This window comes from Pongo pygmaeus, chromosome 1 (genome assembly GCF_028885625.2).
Source record: "Pongo pygmaeus isolate AG05252 chromosome 1, NHGRI_mPonPyg2-v2.0_pri, whole genome shotgun sequence".
NCBI classification, from domain to species: Eukaryota; Metazoa; Chordata; class Mammalia; order Primates; family Hominidae; genus Pongo; species Pongo pygmaeus.
This window is the reverse complement of record NC_072373.2, coordinates 38,843,108-38,865,453: the sequence shown is the minus strand read 5'-3', so window position 1 is coordinate 38,865,453 and position 22,346 is coordinate 38,843,108. Positions and strand designations below refer to the sequence as shown.

Genomic DNA, 22,346 nt, shown 5'->3' with positions numbered 1-22,346 from the left:
GGCAAGCACAGATGTTTCAATCCCTGTTTATATTATCCCTATGCCTAGCCTGTAGTTGGTACTCAGCCTATTTTTTATAGGCACATTCCTTTCACAAACACAAATACACACAAAAATAATTGGGGAGCCAAGAGAGGCTCGGTTTGATTCTAGTGGACAGTCACTATACAGTTTATGCGATACCAGGTTATATAGGTGCAACCCTGAGCCACCATTAGAGTTTATGTGCTTTGTTCCTAGAAACTTGCACCCTGAAAGGGAGACATTTTACCTTAGCACTGTGAGAAGGGAGTAATGATCTCTAGCCCACATTCTGCTCTGGAATTACATCCCTAGGAAGTATTTGAGCTCATCCAGAGCCATGGGAGGGGGCTCGGTCCTTTGCCAAGTCCCATGCCCTGCCCAGACCATGATCCTGGGAGATGTCTTACTCCCAAGGGGACTTTGGATGAGGGTCCTCTAGAGAGCTGTGCAGCCCTGTGAGGCTCAGCGGAGACCCTGATGCAAGCTTTAAGAGTGGTGTTGGGCATGACAATGTAGTGTAGCCCCTGGGAACTAGGGACTCCTGGAGGGTGTGAGAGATGCTGGAAAGAACACGAAGGACTCTGTAGCTGTGCCAGAGGCAGCCGTGTGCCCAGGGGCTGGTGCTGCTGAGGAAGACAGTGAGCCACAGTCCCACCACCCAGGAGTGCATGTGGAGTGGAGCAGAAGGATAGGCATCAGGCTAAAAAGACCTTTGTGCTGATGAAAGTTGGGGGTCACCCTTGGCATACATTCTAACATAGAGACTTTCATTCGCCAAGCCAGCTCCTCACTGAGGAGCTAGAATAGTGTCATTTGAAGTGACTGAGCTGCAGGAGAGGTCACTTAAGGCAGTGCTGTCAAGTCATAAGGTGACACAGCAGGAAAGTGGTGCTAACTAGATGGGCTAGGAATATTGGCCCTGCAGGTGAACTCTGAAGAGTAGCTTGGTTGCCCTGATCAGTCCAGCCCACTCTTACCCCATAAGAGGGGTAAGTGTTAAAGCCCACAGCTTCACCTTAACCCCCGTGCTTTGCAGCATGGACAGTCAGCCTTCTCTCCTGGCCTTCTCATTTAGGTAAATAGGGAATGCTCTTGAAGGAGGCTCTCCCAATCTCCTGGCCTCGGCCATAGAATTGAAAAAGGGTCTGCTTCTTAACCTCTGAAAATAAACTCATCTGTGCTACCTAAGGCAAAGATGGTGAGCTCTGGATCAGCTACTTCTGCCCTTCACCTAGTCTTTGGGCATGAACGAGATACATAGCATCTCCTCCGCGCCTTTCCCTTTCTTGTCAGGAAAGCTAATGGTGTTGGAGACCCAGATCTGCTGATTTGGTTACTGGCCATTAGATTCAAGTCAACACATGCAGCCTGGGTAAATGAGGCTCTACAGGCATGCGGGTGCTTGGAGGGCATCTCTTTGTTCTTTGGCTCCGTGAAATGGCTTTGCTTGGCAGCTGCCCCTTGCCTGCAATTTCTCCTGTCATAGTCTTGGAAGGCAGGACCATGGTGTGGGTGGGAAGAGCTTGGAACAGCACATCTTTCATTTGGACCCAGCTGCTTCTCTGTATCCCCACACTCAGGACCTGGCTTCTCTCTGCAGCAACATTAGCCGCCTGTACTGGGGAGTGACTAATAACTCATCTTCTCTGCCTGCCTTTCTCAGGGGTAAGGTAAAGTCAAGCTCAGTACTCTCCGAGCCATGAAACTTCTTTTCTTATCTTGACTCCACTTGAGAAGGAGCCTTCCAAGCAAGTGAAATGCCATCAGTACAGTGCACTTCTTTCCCCAACCCTTGGGAAGTGGCTGTTTCCTAGCCTGGATCACTATGTTAATATCCAGATCTACAGCTGACATCTTTGGATTTCTTATGACTTTATTGCATGAACAGAAGCATTTTTAATCTACAGAAGACTCTGCCTTGTGTGACACACGTTTAATGTCATCCTTAGACTGCCTCTGTCTGTAAAATGCCAGCTCTTAAAATATTAATCTCTAATGTGCACTCAAGAGTTTACTCAATTACCACGGGATTTTTCAAATAAGCATCATCATTCCCGCAGCCCTGACTGCATTAAGAGAAAAATGCTTACCGGGCCATTGTTTCCTGAGCATGGGATGATGGTCTTGCCTTGTTTCCGTAAATGTTACACTGGCACGGCTGTGCTGGCTACTGCAGATTTATTGTCATTCATGCCCAAGCTCAAGCATTATCAGTTTTCCCTTCCAGTGCCAAACTTTAAAAGGTGACGTCTCTGATAGGGATCGTGAATCATAATTACGGTAAATGAGAGGCAGTTGAAACAGTTCTGTCAAAGCTGATTTGTCAGAGTGCGGATTTCAGTCCGGAGAGGGAGCAGCCTCCTCATTACCACCAGCAGTCATTCCACTTTGATTATTTTTTGAAAATCACATCAGTTTCAAAGACCTTTATTTTCCTTCCCCCTGAAGACAGTCTTGAGTGTCAGAGTTTTGTGAGGGGTACCCATATAATACATGCTGGCATTTTCTCCCACTTTTATCCCTTTCTGGGCATTGAAACCCACCTGTGGCTACCCTAGATGACCATTTTCATTTCCAGTGTGTATTTAAGAAAGCCCAGGATACAATAGAAATGTGCTACTAGGAAATAATTTGTTACCTTGAGTCAAGATTCATCTCAGGCTTCCTACAAGTAACCTCCTTTGGCTGGGTTTTGTGGCTCGTGCCTGTAATCCCAGTGACTTGGGAGGCCAAGGTGGGAGGATCGCTTGAGGCCAGGAGTTTGAAACCAGCCTGGGCAACATAGTGAGACCTGGTCTCTAAAATATAAAAAAAATGTAGCCGGGCATGGTGGTGTGTACTCGCAGTCCCAGCTACTCAGAAGGCTGGGGTGGGAGGATCCCTTGAGCCCAAGAGTTTGAGGCTGTAGTGAGCCATGATTGCACCAGTACATTCCAGCTTGGGCAACAGAGTGAGACCCCCCACTCAAACTCTCCCCTGTGCATTTTGCAGTTGCCTGTGCGTTTTAATTTTGGTTAAAAGACCAGAGTTAACTTCATGGCAGCAGAGGGGTAGGGAAAATGGGAAACTCAAAAGCATAAGCTAATATTTCAGGAGCTCTGTGTTCTGAAACCCAATTAGGGAAGACAGATCCCCTCTGCTTTGATAGAAACCAGTAGCAAACAGCACACTATTGTGACATTTTGTAAGTCTTCAAGAGCATTTATGCTTATGTCCCAAATGTTCCAAGACCTTTATAGACCTTTCGAGAGGCCTCATTCCCTGGTTCTCTCCTAGCCCTTGAGCTGTTCCCAGTTGTAAATAAAAAACCAGGAAAGTGACTGCCACTGAAATCTGTGACCCTGACTTACTCATCCCTACATCTGCTCTGCCCTGCCCTGTGCTCCAAGGTGCTTTTTAAGGGTCCTGACCCCACACTACTCTTTTTGTGACCCTTGAAAACGCTGGAATTGAAGTGACGTGCCTGGCCAAGGAAGAGGTATTGTCGGGAAAGTTAACCCAAGTAATGCAGCAAAGGCCAACTCTCGTTGGCCTCCTGGACCCCATCCCCTCGCAGATATCAAATACTGATGGGCACAGCCATGGTTTTATTTGAGGCTTTTAAAGTTAAGGTCACATATGTTAAATATCACAACTTGAGTACTTTAATTTTAAAAACATGTAACCCTGGAGTTTTGCTTTGTGGTTAAATCTCCCTTTTCTTTCGGTAGTTCCAGCAGCTTTCTTGGAGAGGTTGGCATTGGCATGTGTCCCGCCATCAGTCCCCGCCAGCTGTCACTTTTGCTCAGGGTATCTCCTGTTGGTATCTGTGATTTAGTCTGACTTTGTAAATATTCCCTCCAAACCCCACAGCACTTTAGAGGAGAACACAGTGGTGGCAGACATAAACAATGACACTTACTTGTGAAGCCACAGTTTCTAGCTGGAGAATCATCTTTTGTTTACCGGGAGTGACAGTCAAAGAAAAGAAGAGGCAAGAGAGATGAATCAGGGAAATGAGAGGGATGAAGGAAAGAGCAGGAGACAAAGAAAATTCGCCAGGATTTATTGAGTGTCCTCCTGAATTTGGAGTCTAAATTAGACTCTGGTGGAGTAAGAAGGGAAATGTTATAATTCTGTGTTGCAGATATTGATGTAAGGTGAGGAATCCTGCATGCTCTGAGGCCTGGTGAGGTAGCTCAGAAGTACTAAAGAACAGCACATCAGCAAGTTGAAAGAAATCATCTAGATTGAGATGAATGCATGAATGTTAAAAAGGTAAAGAATCAAAGGGTGAGATTGGCTGGGGAAATTTTCCTGGAAGTGAATGTTAAACCCATTTTGAAAGATCAAATGATGGAAAAGACTGGCCAGGAGCCTTCTGTGGTTGGGGGATGGGATGGCATGATTACAAGGCCCAGGTTTGGGCAGGAATGAAGTTAATGACTGGGGTGGAGAATCTATTTTGGAGACTGATAAGATGAAATTAGTGGCATAAGAAGCAATTGGAGAATGATGTCGAAGAAGCCAAACTGATGGATTTAATTTAGGCCATAATACAATGGGAATACACTGTAAGTGGGACCCCCTGAAGGTAGGGACTTGCCCACCCTTATTAGACTAAATGATTCCTGACAACAAAGAACTTGCCTTTTCTTTTCCTTTATGTTACACACGTCAGCTGTTGATTTTTGTTTTTGCTGACTGACCAACCGACCAGACTGTGTGTGTGCAGTACTGGGTTGCTTTGAAAACCTAGAGTATACACCTATCAGGGCCATAGGCCATGGGCCCGTCTTCTGAGGCCCTCTCCAGCATGGCTGCCACAAAAGCATTATACCACAAACTCAGATGAGGAACGAAATGCTTCAGGAACCAGCTAGGCATTTCTTTATTGCACTTGTCCTCAGAGCACTTTCTTCTAGAGACTCCAAGGCATTGTACCAGCACAGTAACCTTTAAGTTGTACAGGTTTATTTTATAGTGAACATTTTCCTAACAGCCACGATAAATGAGTTTGAAGATTAGGACCGACAGGAGTGGCACTGAATAAGATGTGAGTGAGAGGCAGGGATGGAAAGGAAACATCCAGGAGAAACCCATAGTTCACATGCTGATTAGAGGAGGTGTATGTCCAGAATGGTGGCAATTTTGATCCCTGGATTGGGATCTGCTGATGGAGCAAAGGTTGGGAAATGCCTCAGGGGCAAGGGAGGGTGGGCTTCTTTCCCCTACCTCTTCTCCTCCTGACTCTGTGGTGGGAGAAATCATGCATCCCTTCATCATACGGACATCCTTATTTGCCCCTTTACTTCTGGCTTTTCGTACCCCCTACCCCGCCCCCACCTTTTCCTCTGGCCTAGGGAAGCTTATAAATGCTTTTAGCATCGTCTTGGGAGAAAGGTGGGAAGACAGGCAGGCAGCCAGAAAATCTTGGTGGTTATTAAACTGAGGCTTCAAGGACCTTTTTATTAGCAATTAGACTCAGCTCTGCAGCACTAAAGAGTGTAAATTCCTACTCTGTCTCCTTTGCTCAAACCTCCAAAGAATCTGTTTTATATGGTGTTTATTTATAACCCTGAATAGACCTGGGCCTGGGAGACCTGGGGATGCTGAGGCTTCAATGTGCTCTCAAGCAGAAGAAGAGGGTTAGAAACCCCAGGGAGGGAAACAGTACATACCCTTTTCTGGTGTACACCTCCCCTGGGCCTTGGCGTGTCCCTGTTTGTTACTGGGAGCTAGTTTTGATGCATGACATCTTAAAAAGTGCTTTTGGTGCTTTGCTTTGCTTGTTTGTTTGCAGTCTCTGGTGTGAATATTGTAATACCACAAAGACACATGTGTCTTCAGGACTTTGATCTTCCAGGACATCATTAGGTCACTTAAACTGATAAAATGTGTAAACCTGTATAAGGACTTTCTTTAGACAGTTAGTTACTGCAGTAACTCATTATAAGAAAAGGATTTGGTCAGGTGACTTTTCTACTTGGCAGATAAAGGGGGAACCTGAGGGGAAGGGTGACAGTTATTTGATGGCAAAATGTTGGAGATAGACAAAAGTGAAGTAGGTACTGACTTACCCTGACACACCCACATACCCTCTGTAGGCTTCTCTGCAGCCAGTGTTAGGTGTGTGGAGAACAGCTGGCTGTCATCTGGATTAAGCATAATCAACAGGTATATGTGGGTGTTGAATCCATAGCTTTGACCTCTTAGCACTAAGTGACCTGGATCTGATGGTGACATTTTTGGGACTAATGGTTTTAAGTAAAGAACATCCCTGAGCAAGCAGTTCAGTGTTCTTGGTGTCTTCAAATGCTGATGAAAGATATAGGAATGCTACTCATTATGATAATGGCTTTTTAAAACCCCAGCTTTATTGGAGTGTAACTGATACACAAAAACTGCACATATTAATGTGTACAATTTGATGAGTTTGAACATATGCATGCACCCATGAGACCATCAACATAATCGAAGTAATAAGCATATCCATCACCTCCAAAAGTTTCCTTGTACCCCTTTAGGGTGTGTGTGTGTGCGTGTTAAGAACACTTAACGTAATGAGAACACATGGACACAGGAAGGGGAACATTACACACCAGGGACTGTTGTGGGGTTGGGGGAGGGGGGAGGGATAGCATTAGGAGATATACCTAATGCTAAATGACGAGTTAATGGGTGCAGCACACCAACATGGCACATGTATACATATGTAACAAACCTGCACGTTGTGTGCATGTACCCTAAAACTTAAAGTATAATAATAATAAAATTTAAAAAAAAAGAAAAGACACTTAACATGATTTTCCTTGAATGAAGTATGCTGCTGCTGGCCCATTATTAGTAAGTATAAACCTTTCATGTGTATGCAATGTTAAAATCTCCAAAGCACTATCCATGGGCACAGCATATCTTTCCATTTTTTTGTGTGTTTACTTTCTTTCATCAATGTTTTATGGTTTTCAGTGTACAGATCTTTTGCCTTCTTGGCTAAATTTATTCCTAAGTATTTTATTCTTTGTCATTCTATTTTATTCTTTTTTTTTTTGTTCTTTTAAAAATGATATTTTTTCTTAATTTTCTTTTTGGATCATTTATTGTTTACAGGAAAGCAACTGATTTTTATGTTACTTTTGTATCCTCCAATTTTACTGAATTTGTTTAACGGGGTTTTTTTTGTAGTCTTTAGGGTTTTTTACATATAAGATTATGTCATCTATAAACAGACATAATGGTATTTCTTCCTTTCCAATTCATATGCCTTTTATTTATTTTTCTTGTCTGATTACCCTGGCTAGTATTTCCAATACTATGTTGAAAAGATGTGGTGAGAGTGGGCATTCTTGCTTGTTTCTGATCTTAGCAAAAAGACTTTCAGTTTTTCAATGTCAAACGTCAGCTGTGGCTTGTCATATATGGACTTTATTGTATTGAAATAAATTTATTCCATACCTAGTATGTTGGGAGTTTTTATCATAAAAATTTGTTTAATTTTGTCAAATGCTTTTTCTCCATGTGTTAAGATGATAACGAAGGCTTTTGTCCTTCATTCTGTTAATGTGATGTATCATGCTAATTGATTTGTGTAAGTTGAGACATCCTTGCACCTTAGGGGTAGATCCCGGTTAAACATGATGAACGATTCTTTCAACGTACTGTTGAATTTGGTTTGCTAGTATTTTGTTGAGTATTCTTGCATCTATGTGCATCAGGGATATTGGACTGTAGGATTTTTTTTTTTTTTTTTTGAGATGGAGTCTCACTGTGTCACCCAGGCTGGACTACAGTAGTGCAATCTCAGCTCACTGCAACCTCTGCCTCCTGAGTTCAAGCAATTCTCCTGTCTCAGTCTTACAAACAGTGGGATTACAGGCATGCACCACCACGCTGGGCTAATTTTTGTATTTTTAGTAGAGACAGGGTTTCACCATGTTGGCCAGGCTGGTCTTGAACTCCTGACCTCATGTGATCTGCCTGCCTCAGCCTCAGCCTCTCAAAGTTCTGGGATTACAGATATGAGCCACTGCGCCCAGCTGGCCTGTAGTTTTTTAATGATGTCTTTGTCTGGCTTTGGTATAGGGTAATGATGGCCTCATAAAATGAGTTTGGAAGTGTTCTTTTTCTTCAGTTCTTTTGATGAGTTGGAGAAGGATTGGTATTACTTTTTCTTTAAATGTTTGGTAGAATCCACCAGTGAAGACATCAGGTCCTAGGCTTTTCTTTGTTGTGAGGTTTTTAATTACTGATTCAATCTCTTTGTTATCAGTCTGTTTAGATTTTCCTGATTCATTCTTGGTAGGTTGTATGTTTCAAGATATATGTAAAAAGATGCTCAATATCACCAGTCATCATGGAAATCAAAATCAAAATCACAATGAGATATCACTTCATATATGTTAGGATGGCTATTATTTTCTAGAAAAAAAAAGATAACAGGTGTTGGTGAGGATGTGGAAAAATAGAACTCTTGTACATTGTTGGTACAGCCACTATGGAAAACAGTATGGAGATTCCTTAAAAAAATAAAAAAGAGCTACTATGTGATTCAGTGATCACACTTCTGAGTATACAAAATAATTGAAATCAGTATCTAGAAGAGATATCTATACTTCCATATTCATTTCAGCATTATTCACAACAGCCAAGATATGGAAATAACCTAAATATCTATTGATATATGAATTGATAAAGAAAATGTGGTGTATACATACAATGTAATATTATTCAGCCTCAAAAAAGAAGAAATTCCTGCCAGTTGCAACATCATGGATGAACATGGAGAATATTCTATTCAGTGAGATAAGCCTGTAACAGAAGGACAAATACTGTATGATTCCAGTTATATATATAAGGCTATGAAGGCAAAATAAGCCCATAAGAGAAAGAGAAATACTGTATGATTCCACTTATATGAGGGATCTAAAAATAGTCAAACTCCACATGCATGTAGATGTTCACTGTAGCACTATTCACAATAGCAAAGACATGGAATCAACCTAAAAGCCCATCAATGGCAGATTGCATAAAGAAAATGTGGTACATATCCACCATGGAATACTGTGCAGCCATGGAAAACAATGAGATCATGTCCTTTGCAAGAACATGGATGGAGCTGGAGGCCATTATCTTTAGCAGAAACAGAAAACCACGTACTGCATGTTGTCACTTATAAGAGGGAGCTAAAAGATGAGGACACATGGACACAGACAGGGGAATGACGGACACCGGAGATGGAGGGTGGGAGAAGGGAGAGAATCAGGAAAAATATCTAATGGATACTAGGTTTAACACCTAGGTGATGAAATTATCTGTATAACAAACCCCCATGACATGAGTTTACCTATGTAACAACCAGCACATGTACCCCTAAACTTAAAGGTTAAAAAATAGTCAAACTCATAGAAGCAAAGAATAGAATGGTGGTTGCCAGGTGCCGGGGGTGAGAGGAAGGGGGTCTTGCTAATCAATGGGTATAAAATATTAGTTATGCAAGATGAAGGATTTCTAGAGATCCACTGGCTAGCATTGTGCCTATAGTTAACGATACTGTATTGTGTACTTAAACAATTGTTAGCAGTGTAGATTTCATACTGTGTTCTTGCCATGATTTAAAAAAAATAAATCTCCAGAGTCTTTATATATATTCTCATCTGATCTTCACAGCAACTCATACTCAAAGAAGGTTTTAGTGCTGCTAGTGCATACTAAGTATGTATACTTAAGCTGAGCAGGTTTACCTGACAAGTTTGAGGTTACAGAAGTTGGTGAGTGGCAGAGCAGGGCCAAGGTCACATCTTCTAGCTCTCAAGCACTGCCCTCTGTCTTGTCCCACACTTCGCCACTGTTGCTGCTTGGGCTGTTTTCTAGCAGCAAATGTGCTTGGACTGAGCCATTCAGACCCTCTCAGCCTCTCTTTCTGTGAGAAAGATAGAGCTTTTGTGAAGCCAGAGTTTGGGTTTTGAACTATGAAGGTGTGGTTGAATCTTTTTCTAAGATGGAAGCTACAAGCTTGGGTTAATCAGCACAATACTTCAACTCACTGAACTACCAGCTTTATGGAGCGAAAAGAAAGATTATTATTTTTTAAATGTTGGCATCTGATTACATTTACCTAGAAGTTGAAGTGTAGGCTAAATATAGCTTGAATTTAATTTCCATTTTATAAATCCTACAATGTTCTGTTGCCAAAGAGGGCATAGAATTTTTAATAGATAATTTTCAGAATTGCATATGAAGCTTATATACAGCATCTTTTAGTAAAGGAGCTGGGAATTAGCCCAGCTCAAAATATTTTCTCTGCTTTGAAAATAGACTCCTCTTAGCCTTATGGAGGATGACAAAGCCTATGGTTGCCCATTAACCAACTGCTGTTTATTACTTATTAAAATGCTGTTATTATCTCTACTGGACAGAAAGATATTAAAAGCAAATTATATTCCTTTTTGTGTACATCTTCCTTTGAAAACTTTTTCTTCTTTCTTTTAAAAAAGGGGGGTATGTGTACAGAGCGTGCAGGTTTGTTACATAGGTATACGTGTGCCATGGTGGTTTGCTGCACCTATTGACCTGTCCTGTAAGTTCCCTCCCCCCACCTCCCAGCAGGCCCTGGTGTGTGATGTTCCCCTCTCTGTGTCCATGTGTTCTCATTGTTCAACTCCCACTTACGAGTGAGAACATGAGGTGTTTGGTTTTCTGTTCCTGTGTTAGTTTGCTGAGGATGATGTTTTCCAGCTTCATCCATGTCCCTGCAAAGGACATGATCTCATTCCTTTATATGTCTGCATAGTATTCCACACATTTTCTTTATCCAGTCTATCACTGATGGGCATTTGGGTTGGTTCCAAGTCTTTGCTATTGTGAATAGTGCTGCAAAAAACATATGTGTGCATGTGTCTTTATAGTAGAATGATTTATATTCCTTTGGTTATATACCCAGTAATGGGATTACTGGGTCAAATGGTATTTCTGGTTCTAGATCCTTGAAGAATTGCCATACTGTCTTCCACAATGGTTGAACTAATTTACATTCCCACCAACAGTGTGAAAGCATTCCTCTTTCTCCACAGCCTCGCCAGCATCTATTGTTTCCTGACTTTTTAATAATCACCATTCTGACTGGTGTGAGATGGTATCTCATTGTGGTTTTGATTTGCATTTCTCTGATGCTGAGTGATGTTGAACTTTCTTTCATATATTTATTGGTCACATAAATGTCTTCTTTTGAGAAGTGTCTGTTCATATCCTTTTCTCACTTTTTGATGGGATTGTTTTTTTCTTATAAATACGTTTAAGTTCCTTGTAAATTCTGGATATTAGACCTTTGTCAGATGGGTAGATCGTGAAAACTTTTTATAAGTAGATGTGTAGCTTCCTTTCTGAGAACTACCTAGAAGATGGAGATTTGGCTGGAGGGTCATAATTGGCTATGAGAAAGAACACTAAAATGTGGGCCAAGGCCAAAGCCAGAGCCAGGGTTGGGTCAGGGGAGCTACTGCCCATGAGAACTGGGCTCAGGACAGCACAGCCAGCTCTGTAGAGAAACCTGAGCAGGGGCTGGTCTCAGGGCCCAGAAGAAGCCAAGGTGAGGTCACCTCACCACCAGTGTAACATGGACAAAAGTCTTGCCTTTCCTAGCCACTAAAGGCTCTGTTCTTTAAAGGACTAGTACTTTTACTTTGGGTGGTAAATCTCTTAGGGTTGGAGTAGTTCCAGAGGTGTGGTGACACGTACTTTCGACTTTAGTAGGGTAATTAGGATTACAAAGTATGGAGAAACTTCAGCATCTTTCAATGGTCTGTATTCTTTAGGAATAGGTGTCTTCCAAAGTCTCCCAGTACCTGGTACAGGACCTTATAATCAATTATCCTTTCATTTCTGTTGCTTATAATGGGTCCATGACAATGGTGACAATTTTTAACAAGTTTAAAAGCTATTCGAGGCTATCAGCAGTAAATGGAAATTATGTTACGTATATAAGTACTGTTGACTAGTAGCTGTGTAAAACACACACGCATACACATACACACATCACATATCTAGTGCTGTCTGAATGAATCTTACAATTGAGTTAAAATGACACCCATAATAGACACATTTTGGTAAAAAGCTGTTCAATCAGTGGAACAGACGGTACACACAGTAGGTTCTTGGGTTAAATTGCAAGTTGGAAAATGCAAAAGAGACTTCCTGGAGTTGGAAAATCAACTGGATTTTGTAGACTGAGTAGGTGTTGGAAAATCAGGGAGGATGGAGGAGTGTCTTCTAGATGTGAAAATGGTATGACCACAGGCACGGAGCTGTCCAATCCTCCTTTATTCAGGATTTTAGGATTTGTCACCAGAACCAAGTGGGGAGAAGGGAAATAAGGGTGGAAAGTTAAGGTGGAGCTAGAGTAGGATGTCAGCAACTGCCTGCCCCAGCCTGGCTGAGGAAGGGGTAAGTGATTACAGGAAACCAGCAAGCCCCCCTCGGCTCAGTGCAGGAGACAGTAGTAAAAGCCACATCTGTCAGTGTCCGGTGCTTCATCTTCATACCTTGTTGGGGTCTGGGATTAGTCTGTCATAGAGTTAAGTGATAATGTAGCAAGCCAAGGAGCTATTCTATAGGTCCTTGGAAAAAAGAAGTGTTGTGATTTTAAGATTAATGCGTTCACCACATGGATTTTTACCACCCCTGTCTCCCACTGTAGGGCGTATATTTGTGTTGTTTTTCATAGTAGGTATGAGGTAGCTAGATATTTTCTTCTTCCTTTGTGTACCTCTACTCAGCATCACTCTAGCCACCAACTTTTTATGCCCCACTTCTGACACAGGCAGACATCTGCAGGATGTCAGGGAGTTGAGATAACAGGTGTTATCTGCTTGTGGGACAGAGGGCAACTACTTAGTCTGTTCAAAAGCGGAAGTTATACCTCTTGTCTTCTGACACTGAGCAGTGGCTAACAGAGCTCATTGGCTCAAATCCCTTTGTAAATTGTAATCATTATTCTCTTGAGCAAGAATTCTTTCCTAGAAAGGACGTTTTTTGGTTAATAAAACATCAGTGGATGTTTCTGTGGAGACTGCTTTGAAGATTTGGTTAAACAAGAAATATATCAGCGAAAGCACCCAGCCCTGGGGATTCTGGAACCACAACATTCTAGGAGCAGATTTTACCTCTCCTGTGTAAAATAGGCCTAGTTACTTCCTTGGAGGGTTGTTTTAATGATTAGAAATAGTATGCATAAAGCACCTGGTGCATGGGCACTCAGTAAAGGGTAGAAGTCATCAATACTGTCTACAATTTATATAGATTCCTCCTCCTGAGTTGGGGGTTTGCTATGGTGCATTGATTTGGTGAGATGCTTTTAAATTCAGAAGGTGGCTGCAGCATCTTCTGTAAGCAGTGACCACACAAAGCCAGCCAGGCACAGGCAGGCTTTGTGAAGACTCAACCTGACATAATCACTGACGAGAAGCAATCTTTTTAGTTTTGCTTTGCTGAGAAGGTGGTGCTGATTGCTTTCTTCCATTGGGAAATCAATTTACTGTGCAGCGAATCTTAGTAAGCAGTTTCATACTATTGCTTTTCTAAAAAAAGAGGCATGTTTCTGTTTTTATTAATCATGGAACTGACAGAAGATGATAGAATTTGTAAAAGAAAATAACCTGTTTGCTCTCCTTTTTACCACACGTACTGTCTTCTATGAATTAAGAATAAAGAAGGGATTTTTATCTTCCAGTCTTGAAGCTGTACCCTCTTCTGGTTTGAAAAAAACAGACTCATGTCCTTGGAGACCTGCCATATATTAATTTCTGGAATAAAAGGAATTTTCAGAGATTTTTGTCGGCTGTCATTTTGAAGGCAAAGTAACAGCCATGGTTCCAGGAGATGCCCAAAATAGCTGGGCATGTAATTTTGGGGCTAGATGCTTCCTGATCACAAGCTTGAAAACATGTCCTCCTTGGAGTTGAATCTAAGATCAAGTACCATTGGTGTGGAGAATGAGAGGTTTTTGTGCTATGGTTTTCTGACATACACCGTGCAGCTAATTTTTTTTTTTTTTTTGTGATGGAGTCTCACTCTGTTGCCCAGGCTGGAGGGCAGTGGTGCTCACTGCAACCTCTGCCTCTCAGGTTCAAGCAATTCTCCTGGCTAAGCCTCCTGAGTAGCCGAGACTATAGATGTGCACCACCATGCCTGGCTAATTTTTTTATTTTTAGTAGAGACAGGGTTCACCATGTTGGCCAGGCTGGTCTTGAACTCCTGACCTCAAGTGACCCCCCAGCCTCGGCCTCCCAAAGTGCTGGGATTACAGGCATGAGCCACTGTCCCCAGCTGCAGCTCACTTTTATATAGTGAGATACGATTTAAAAAAAAATCTCTTCTCTTGGGTGAAGAGAGCATTTGATAATCTGTTTTATAAAACAGCCATCAGCACAGTTTCCTTAAAGAGAAGTCGTTCTTCATCCCTTTGCAATAGGTTTGATTACCCTATTTTATTTTTACATACAACACTGGTTACATAAAGTTAAGGGCAGCCTCATGATGGGCCAGCGGTTACCTCCATGCAGGTAGGAGGCAGCAAATTGTGGCCTATTTTTTTGCCTCTGCTGAGTATTCTACACCAATGACCAAGCAGCCTCTGGGGGGCAGCAGAACACCGGATAAGACTACTGTGCCCTGGGCTGTCAGGCTTTTCTGACTTGTCATCCAACCCCTCCTTTGTGTCCTTGGCTCAGTGCCCAACCTTCTCTTTGCCTAGTAAAACTCATCCTCTTGGCCTTGTCAGAATGAGAGCCTTCGCCCTTCAGCCTCCTTTGCCCCACTGTCTTCATTCACACCCTTCTCACCTGCACTCTGAAACCTTCCTGGTCTACTTTGTACCATGTCACGTAGCTTAATGATGGGAATTGTTTGCTATTGTTTCACAAGCAGGTTTGCCTATCCTTATAGCAAGAACAAAGTCATGTCTGTTTCCCATAATGCCAGGAATTCCCTGAAGGCCTAAAGACATGCTCAACGGCAGGTGGAATATCCCTTAATCTGTAGTGAGTGCTTGATGCCTATTTGCTAATTTGATTGTCAAGATGGTCCTGTTTTTGCACAAATGAAAGTATTGGCTTTGCTTTACTTATTTCTGAAACTGCTACATTCTCACATGCCTTCCAGTTTAATTGTTCCTGATTGGGGTGAAATATAGAGGACTTTAAAAATTAGCCCAGGGTTGTAATGGAAGCAGTAAGTTGGCTGTACAGATGCAGATTTGCATCTTGGTCTTTCTCCTTCCCAGCTGTGTACCTTGGGCAAATTAATTTCTCAACCTCAGTTTCCTCACCCATAAAATGGGATTATCTAAGGTGATCAAATAATTTATTATCTAAACTGGAAACTGGAACATATTTGAGAGTGGAGGATGTTAAAGAAAAACCAGAGATAGGTAGTAGTTGAAGCAGTAAAAAAAATTATTTGGGAACTGTTGTAATAGGGGAAAAGAGACCTCAGTATGGAACTGGACTCAATTTTTTTTTTTTTTTTTTTTTTGAGACGGAGTCTTGCTCTGTCACCCAGGCTGGAGTGCAGTGGCATGTTTTCAGCTCACTGCAACCTCCACCTCCTCCTCCTGGGTTCAAACGATTCTTCTGCCTCAGCCTTCCAAGTAGCTGGGACTACAGGCCCACACCACCATGACTGGCTGATTTTTGTATTTTTGGTCAAGACAGGGTTTTGCCATGTTAGCCAGGCTGGTCTCGAACTCCTGACCTCAAGTGATCCACCTGCCTCGGCCTCTCAAAGTGCTGGGATTGCAGGCAAGAGCCACTGCACCCGGCCAGAACTGGGCTTAATTCTGAATACAGCTTGGACAAGGGGGATATAGCCAAGGAGCAAGGTGGGGGTCATTGAGTGGAATATTAAGAGGAAACATTGGGAAATAGGGGGATTCTGGCTAAACAGACCTAACAGGATTCCTCCCGAAGGCAGCCAGGGTGATCAGACACCAAGAACAGGTGATGAAGAATTTGGCCAGATAATGGAGCATGATCAGATATTGCAGGTGGGGGGTTTGTTCTAAACCGACTTAGCAGGATTCTTGCTACAATAAAGATGGACACCAAGGTTGAGGCCTAGAGAGCTTAAAGGACCTTGACTAAAGTTTAGTCAAGGAGAGAGTCTTTGTCCAGTGGCACTGTTTTAAGTAATTACAATCATATAGTCTTTTAAAAGATTTATTACCTGGTAAGTTGTTTTTATTTTTAGCCTTCCTACCTATACAGTTGTTCTATTAAGCCAGGTATAGTGGCTCATGCCTGTAATCCTTGCACTTTGGGAGGCTGAGGCAGGAGGATCACTTGAGGCTAGGAATTCGAGACCAGCCTAGGCAACTTTTATCATCTCTACAAAGAAAGTTTTAAATTAGCTGGGTGTGGTGGTGCATGCCTTTAGTCCCAGTTACTTGGGGGGGCTAAAGTGGAGGATTATCTGAGTTCAGGAGTTTGAGGTTGTGGTAAGCTATGATTGCACCACTCCACTTCTGCCTGGGTAACATCTAGAGATGCTATCTCTAAAAATAAAATAGTCCTGTTGAAAACATTTTGACTAGAACAATTTCCTCTCAAAAAACAATTTTATTTCCTCCTCAAACACACGTTTGATCTCCTCCCCCAAATTAATATATAAACAGGACAAATGCTAAATTGTTTAAAATGCTGGGGCAGTGGGTATAAACTATACATATGGTGCTTTAAAGAATCAAACAAATTGGTACATGTAAAGTGTCTAGTACTTGGAACATACTGTGTATTCAGAAAAGGATTTTTTCATTTTCCCTCCTGGAGGAAGGTTGGACAAAGAAGCACTGATCAGGAATAAACAAAGGCCTATGGGCTTTTTAAAAAGGCTATTGCAAGAAGGGTATGCTCCTAGCTTTCCAGGTCCTAACAGCTCAAGGTGTGAGTTTTGTCCAACTCAAGCAGGAAAATACTGATTGAAGAACATAGTACCATCTCTACATACTCAGGCAGCTGTCTGGGCAATGGAGAACATATCCAGGGGACAGCTATGCATTTTGTCTGGTACTTTGGCTGCCCTGTGAGTACAGAGCCCTTTTCTTTATTGTGAATTCACGACTGCTTTTGGGCAACCTGCCTAGAAAGCTGGGGAACCGTCTCTGGCACCCATCTGCTGCACCCAGCTCCTGCCTGTTTAGGAACGTGATCTTACCAATTGCATTTAAATAATGGGTTTACCATAAACTTAATAGTTTGAGCTGCAAAATCCATACTTGCTGTATTAGTCCATTTTCATACTGCTATGAAGAAATACCCAAGATTGGGTAATTTATAAAGAAAAAACAGTTTAATGGATTCACAGTTCCACATGGCTGGGGAGGCCTCACAATCATGGCGGAAGGTGAAGGAGAAGCAAAGGCACATCTTACATGGCGCCAGGCCAGAGAGCATGTGCAGGGGAACTGCCCTTTATACAACCATCAGATCTCGTGTGAGACTTATTCGCTATCACGAGAACAGCATAGGAAAAACCCCACCCCCATGATTCAATTACCTCGCACTGGGTCCCTCCCATGACACGTGGGGATTATAGGAGCTACAATTCAAGATGAGATTTGGGTGGGGTCACAGCCAAACCATATCACTTGCCTTGAAGGTTGCTGGCCCCATGTAGCCAGAAGCCTAACTGCCATTCTGTGATTGGATTTCCAGGATTGGGTCCATGCCTTTCAGAAACTCTAAATTCATGACTTCTTGCCCTGCCTCTTGTAAGTGCTATTTTGCTCTAGTATAGTAATGAGAGCTCTTGAGCCTGTGTGTTCATTTAACCTAACACCCTGCAGAGCTGAGGCTTGGGTTTTCGCCAGCTCCTTGTGGGATGGAGAATCCAAGGAATCTGGCCTCCTGGAAGTGAGGAAGGATGTGCATATGTGAACAGCAGTGTGTGACACGAGAGTCAAGCCAGGGAGCAGGTAGAGTTGAAGGGCAGCCCTCTGTATGACTCTTAACAGCCTCTTCTTTCTCTAGGTATGTGTACATTCCAGTGGGTGGGTCCCAGCATGGCCTGCTGGGGACACTGTTTTCCACGGCGATGACATTTGCATTTGTGAGCTACTGGCATGGCGGCTACGACTACCTCTGGTACTGGGCAGCACTCAACTGGCTGGGAGTCACTGTGGAGAATGGAGTCCGGAGGCTGGTGGAGACTCCCTGCATCCAGGACAGTCTGGTGAGCAGGATCCTTGCTCCTGTGTTAGGGGACAGTGGAACTAGGCAGATCAGGTTTATTAGGGATGGGGCCATCAGATTCCCTGCCCCCACTATGGGCCCTTTCTACTAGGTTGGTTCAAAGTCCATATGCCTAGAGGCAAGACAGCTGGAAAAGAAGCTTCTGTAGTGCATATATGTGCGTTTGTGTGTGTGTGTGTGTGTGTGTGTATAACTATAAAAAATGTATTATGTAAAAATTAGAACATTTAAACAAGCAAATAACCTTTCAACAGAAACCATGTTAAGATCCATTCTTCTAATTTTTTTCTATGTGTATATACAAACAGACCTATGTATATAACATTAAAACAAATTCTATTACAGAGAGATGATTGTATCAGGACCACCTTTTTAAGTCAATGAGTCCATACCTAACCACCCTTTTTAATGGCTACATAGAATTCCCTTATGTGGATGCCATAATTTATTTTAGTCTCCTATTATTAGTAATCATATTATTCTAAAGGTTTTTTGCAACTATCAACTGTATTAAGATGAATATCATAACCAGGATGAATTCTCATAAGTGGAATTTCCAGGTTCAAGGTTTTTCTCATCTTTAATGTTCATTATGTATATTGCTTATTAACTCTTAACTGCCCTGTAGACAAAAGTACACTAATTTATATTTCTACCAATGGTGCATAAGAATGACCTTGCTGATACTGAGTATAACTGGAATTTTAAATCCTTGATAGGTATTGTATATAGTAGTATAAAAAACAGCTAAGGTTTTTAAGAAGCAGTTCAATTTTACAGGAAAATGATTTGGAAAATCAAACATTTCTCTTTACACATATATTTTAAGTGATTTTAAACTATGGGCATAGCTTTTATCTTGCGAATGTGGTATATGATATATTACAATCTTGTAGGAAATCATCAGTTCTGAAGATGTAGCAATATTCCTCTAACCCCGAAAAAAGTAGCTAAAAAGAAATGTGCTGGCATCAGTGTTCATGGCTGGCAATCACACACAGAAAATTTGAAAAATGATTAATGTGGCTAAATCCCACCCAGTATGAATAACTAAAGTAAATGCACTTTAAAAAGCCCTGTCAAAACAGAATACATTTACATATGTTTTTATAAAGATAGCCATAGTACAAGTGGACAGTTATTTCAATAAAAACTGAAATAAACTGAGTAGTCAAACAACACATTGGAGGGGATTTAAATATGCTCATGTATGTATAAAGATAAATATTTTTCCAGCCATCAGCAGGAAAGAAATGCCAGTGGATTCTAACAGAAAATGGTATTTCAGTGAAAGCCATGGCTATGTAACACACAGGAAAACCAAAAAGGATGGTATCATAAAAATTTTAATCTTCATCCTCAAATCTGAGCATTCTGCTCCAAAGCCTGAAAACACAGTTATCACCTTTGAAAGTCAGAAGATTCTTTTCAGCCCATTCTGTAGCCCTGCAACACATTTCTGTGCTCTTTCATGAAGCAACTAACATTACCCTTGAACTTAATGCTCTGTGGCCTTTGAGCCATAGCTTATGCTAGTAATAATTTTAGAAATCTAAAACATTAGAGTAACCCAACTGTGCCATGTAGCCTGTGGCCTGTTCATTTGGGTTCAAAATAAATCAAGGCATCAAGCACACTTACTCACAGGATGAAGTCTTGCCTATCTACCTTGCTCCATCACAGCTTGCTCCAGAACTCACTCATTCACCTCACTTGACCTTCCATCTACAATTCAGATACCTTGGTACATAGTAATTTTTGATATGCATTTTTTTGGCAAAATATTTGTCTTATATGTTGCAAATATGATGTTTGGCTTGCATATTTATTGAGCAAGAATATATGAAACCTATATTTATCACCTACAAGCCTGGTAGGCAGTTACAGCTATTTAGACGATGCACTCCTTGAGTACATGGCCAGGTTCCCATTACTCTGTTTATCCCTTGTCTGAGTGAGCGTTAGTGTTAAATCAGTGCACAATTAGTGCTTTCATATCAGGTTGATTCTTTAGTTCTTCCTCCACTTGTCCAGACGTAGAGTCGTCCTCCAGTACCCTGTTTCTTATGTAGTTCCACACAACATCCAAATGCACACAATTTTTTGAGTAAACTATTTCCCCACTTAGGTTACCCTTCTTCCCTCTCTTTCCATGAATCAATTTCCTGTTCTTCTGTCAAAATCCAAATGAAGACTTACTGGCTTTGTGAGTTAATTCTGCATGCCCCTCACATCCTCAGTATTATTCAGAGTTCTCCAGAGAAACAGATCAATAGGATGTGTGTGTGTTTGGGTAGGGGGATAGGGATGATGGTAAAGACATTTAGTATACAGAATTAGACCATGTGATTTTGTAGGCTGAGAAATTCAGACCCAGGAGAGCTGATGGTGTAAGTTCCAGTCCAAAAAAAAAAAAAAAAAAAAACACCAAAAGGCAAGAGAAGACCAGTGTCCTAGCTCAAAGACAGTCAGGCTTGAAGACAGAAAAAGATATTGTGTTAGCTTTCTATTCTATTCAGAACTTCAACAGATTGGATGAGGCCCACTCACATTGGGGAAGGAAATCTGCTTTATTCAGTCTACTGATTCAAATGTTAATCTCATCCAGAAACACCTTCACCAGAACACCCATGAATAATACTTAAGTGAATATTTGGGCCCAGTCAGGTTTACAAATAAAATTAACCATCACACCCTTTCTTCATGGTTTATATCCTTCATCTGTTTTATTAAGATAGATTAGCAGATCTCTAAATAACAAAAATTATTTTTTCTTTGTCATATCTTCTTTTCAAAAAATGTTTGTGGGTACATAGTAGGTGTTTGTATTTATGGGGTACATGAGATGATACAGGCATGCAATGTGTAATTATCACATGGGGGTAAATGGGGTATCCATCATCTTAAGCATCTATCCTTTCTTTGTGTTACAACCAATCCAATTATACTCTTCCAGTCAGTTTTAAATATGTAATAATTGTTGACTGCAGTCACCTTATTGTGCTACCAAATACTACCTCTTATTCTATATAACTATATTTTTGTGCTCATTAACCATCCTTCCCCCCAACTACCCTTCCAAGCCTCTGGTCATCATCCTTTTACTCTCTGTCTCCACAAGTTCAGTTGTTTTAATTTTTAACTCCCACAAACAAGTGAGAACATGTGAAGTTTGTCTTTCTGTGTCTGGCTTATTTCCCTTAATTACTTCCATTTCCATCCATGTTGTTGCAAAAGATAGGCCCTCATCCTTTTTTATGGCTGAATAATACTCCATTGTGTATATATACCACATTGTCTTTGTCTTTTGATGAACACTTAGGTTGCTTCCAAATCTTGGCTATTGTGAATAGTACTACAGTAAACATGGGAGTGCAAATATCTCTTTAATTTGCTGATTTCCTTTCTTTTGAGTATATCCCAAGACATAGGACTGCTGAATCATACGATAATTCTGTTTTTAGTTTTTTGAGGAACCTGTGAACTCTTTTCCATACCGTGGTCTTGTACTAATTTACATTCCCACCAACAGTGTACAATGATGCCCTTTTCTCCACATCCTTACCAGCTTTTTAGATAAAAGCCATTTTAACTGGGGACAGATAATATCTTATTGTAGTTTTGATTTGAATTTTTCTGACTTTAGTGTTGAGCACTTTTTCATATACCTGTTTGCCATTCATATGTCATCTTTTTAGAAATGTCTATTCAGATCTTTGCTCATTTCTTAATCAGATTATTAGGTTTTTTCCCTGTAGAGTTGTTTGAGCTCCTTATATATTCTGGTTATTAATCCCTTGTCAGATGGACAGTTGACAAATATTTTCTCCCATTCTGTGGGTTGTCTCTTCACTTTGTTGATTGTTTCCTTTACTGTGCAAAAAACTTTTAACTTGATGTGATCCCATTTGTCTATTTTTGCTTGGTTGCTTGTGCCTATGGGGTATTATTAAAGAATTATTTGCTAACTCCAGTGTCCTGGCAAGTTTCTCCAGTGTTTTCTTTTAGTAGTTTCATATTGTGAGACCTTAATTTAAGTCTGTAGTTCATTTTGATTTGATTTTTTTTAATATGGTGAGAGATAGGGGTCTAGTTTCATTCTTC

At 41.3% G+C, this 22,346-nt stretch overlaps 1 protein-coding gene across 12 annotated transcripts in view; it reads left to right on the top strand.

The window, feature by feature from the left end:
- The window catches only part of HHAT (hedgehog acyltransferase), a 388,363-nt gene that overhangs the window by 276,137 nt on the left and 89,880 nt on the right, over positions 1 to 22,346 (top strand). For 11 of the 12 annotated variants that reach the window (XM_063672407.1, XM_063672403.1, XM_063672404.1 and 8 more), the window contains one exon: positions 18,021 to 18,222. The exons of the other annotated variant lie outside the window; for it this stretch is intronic. In XM_063672407.1, coding sequence (XP_063528477.1) covers positions 18,021 to 18,222 — 202 coding nt within the window. The remainder of the gene's footprint in view (positions 1 to 18,020; positions 18,223 to 22,346) is intronic. 12 annotated transcript variants of the gene reach the window in all.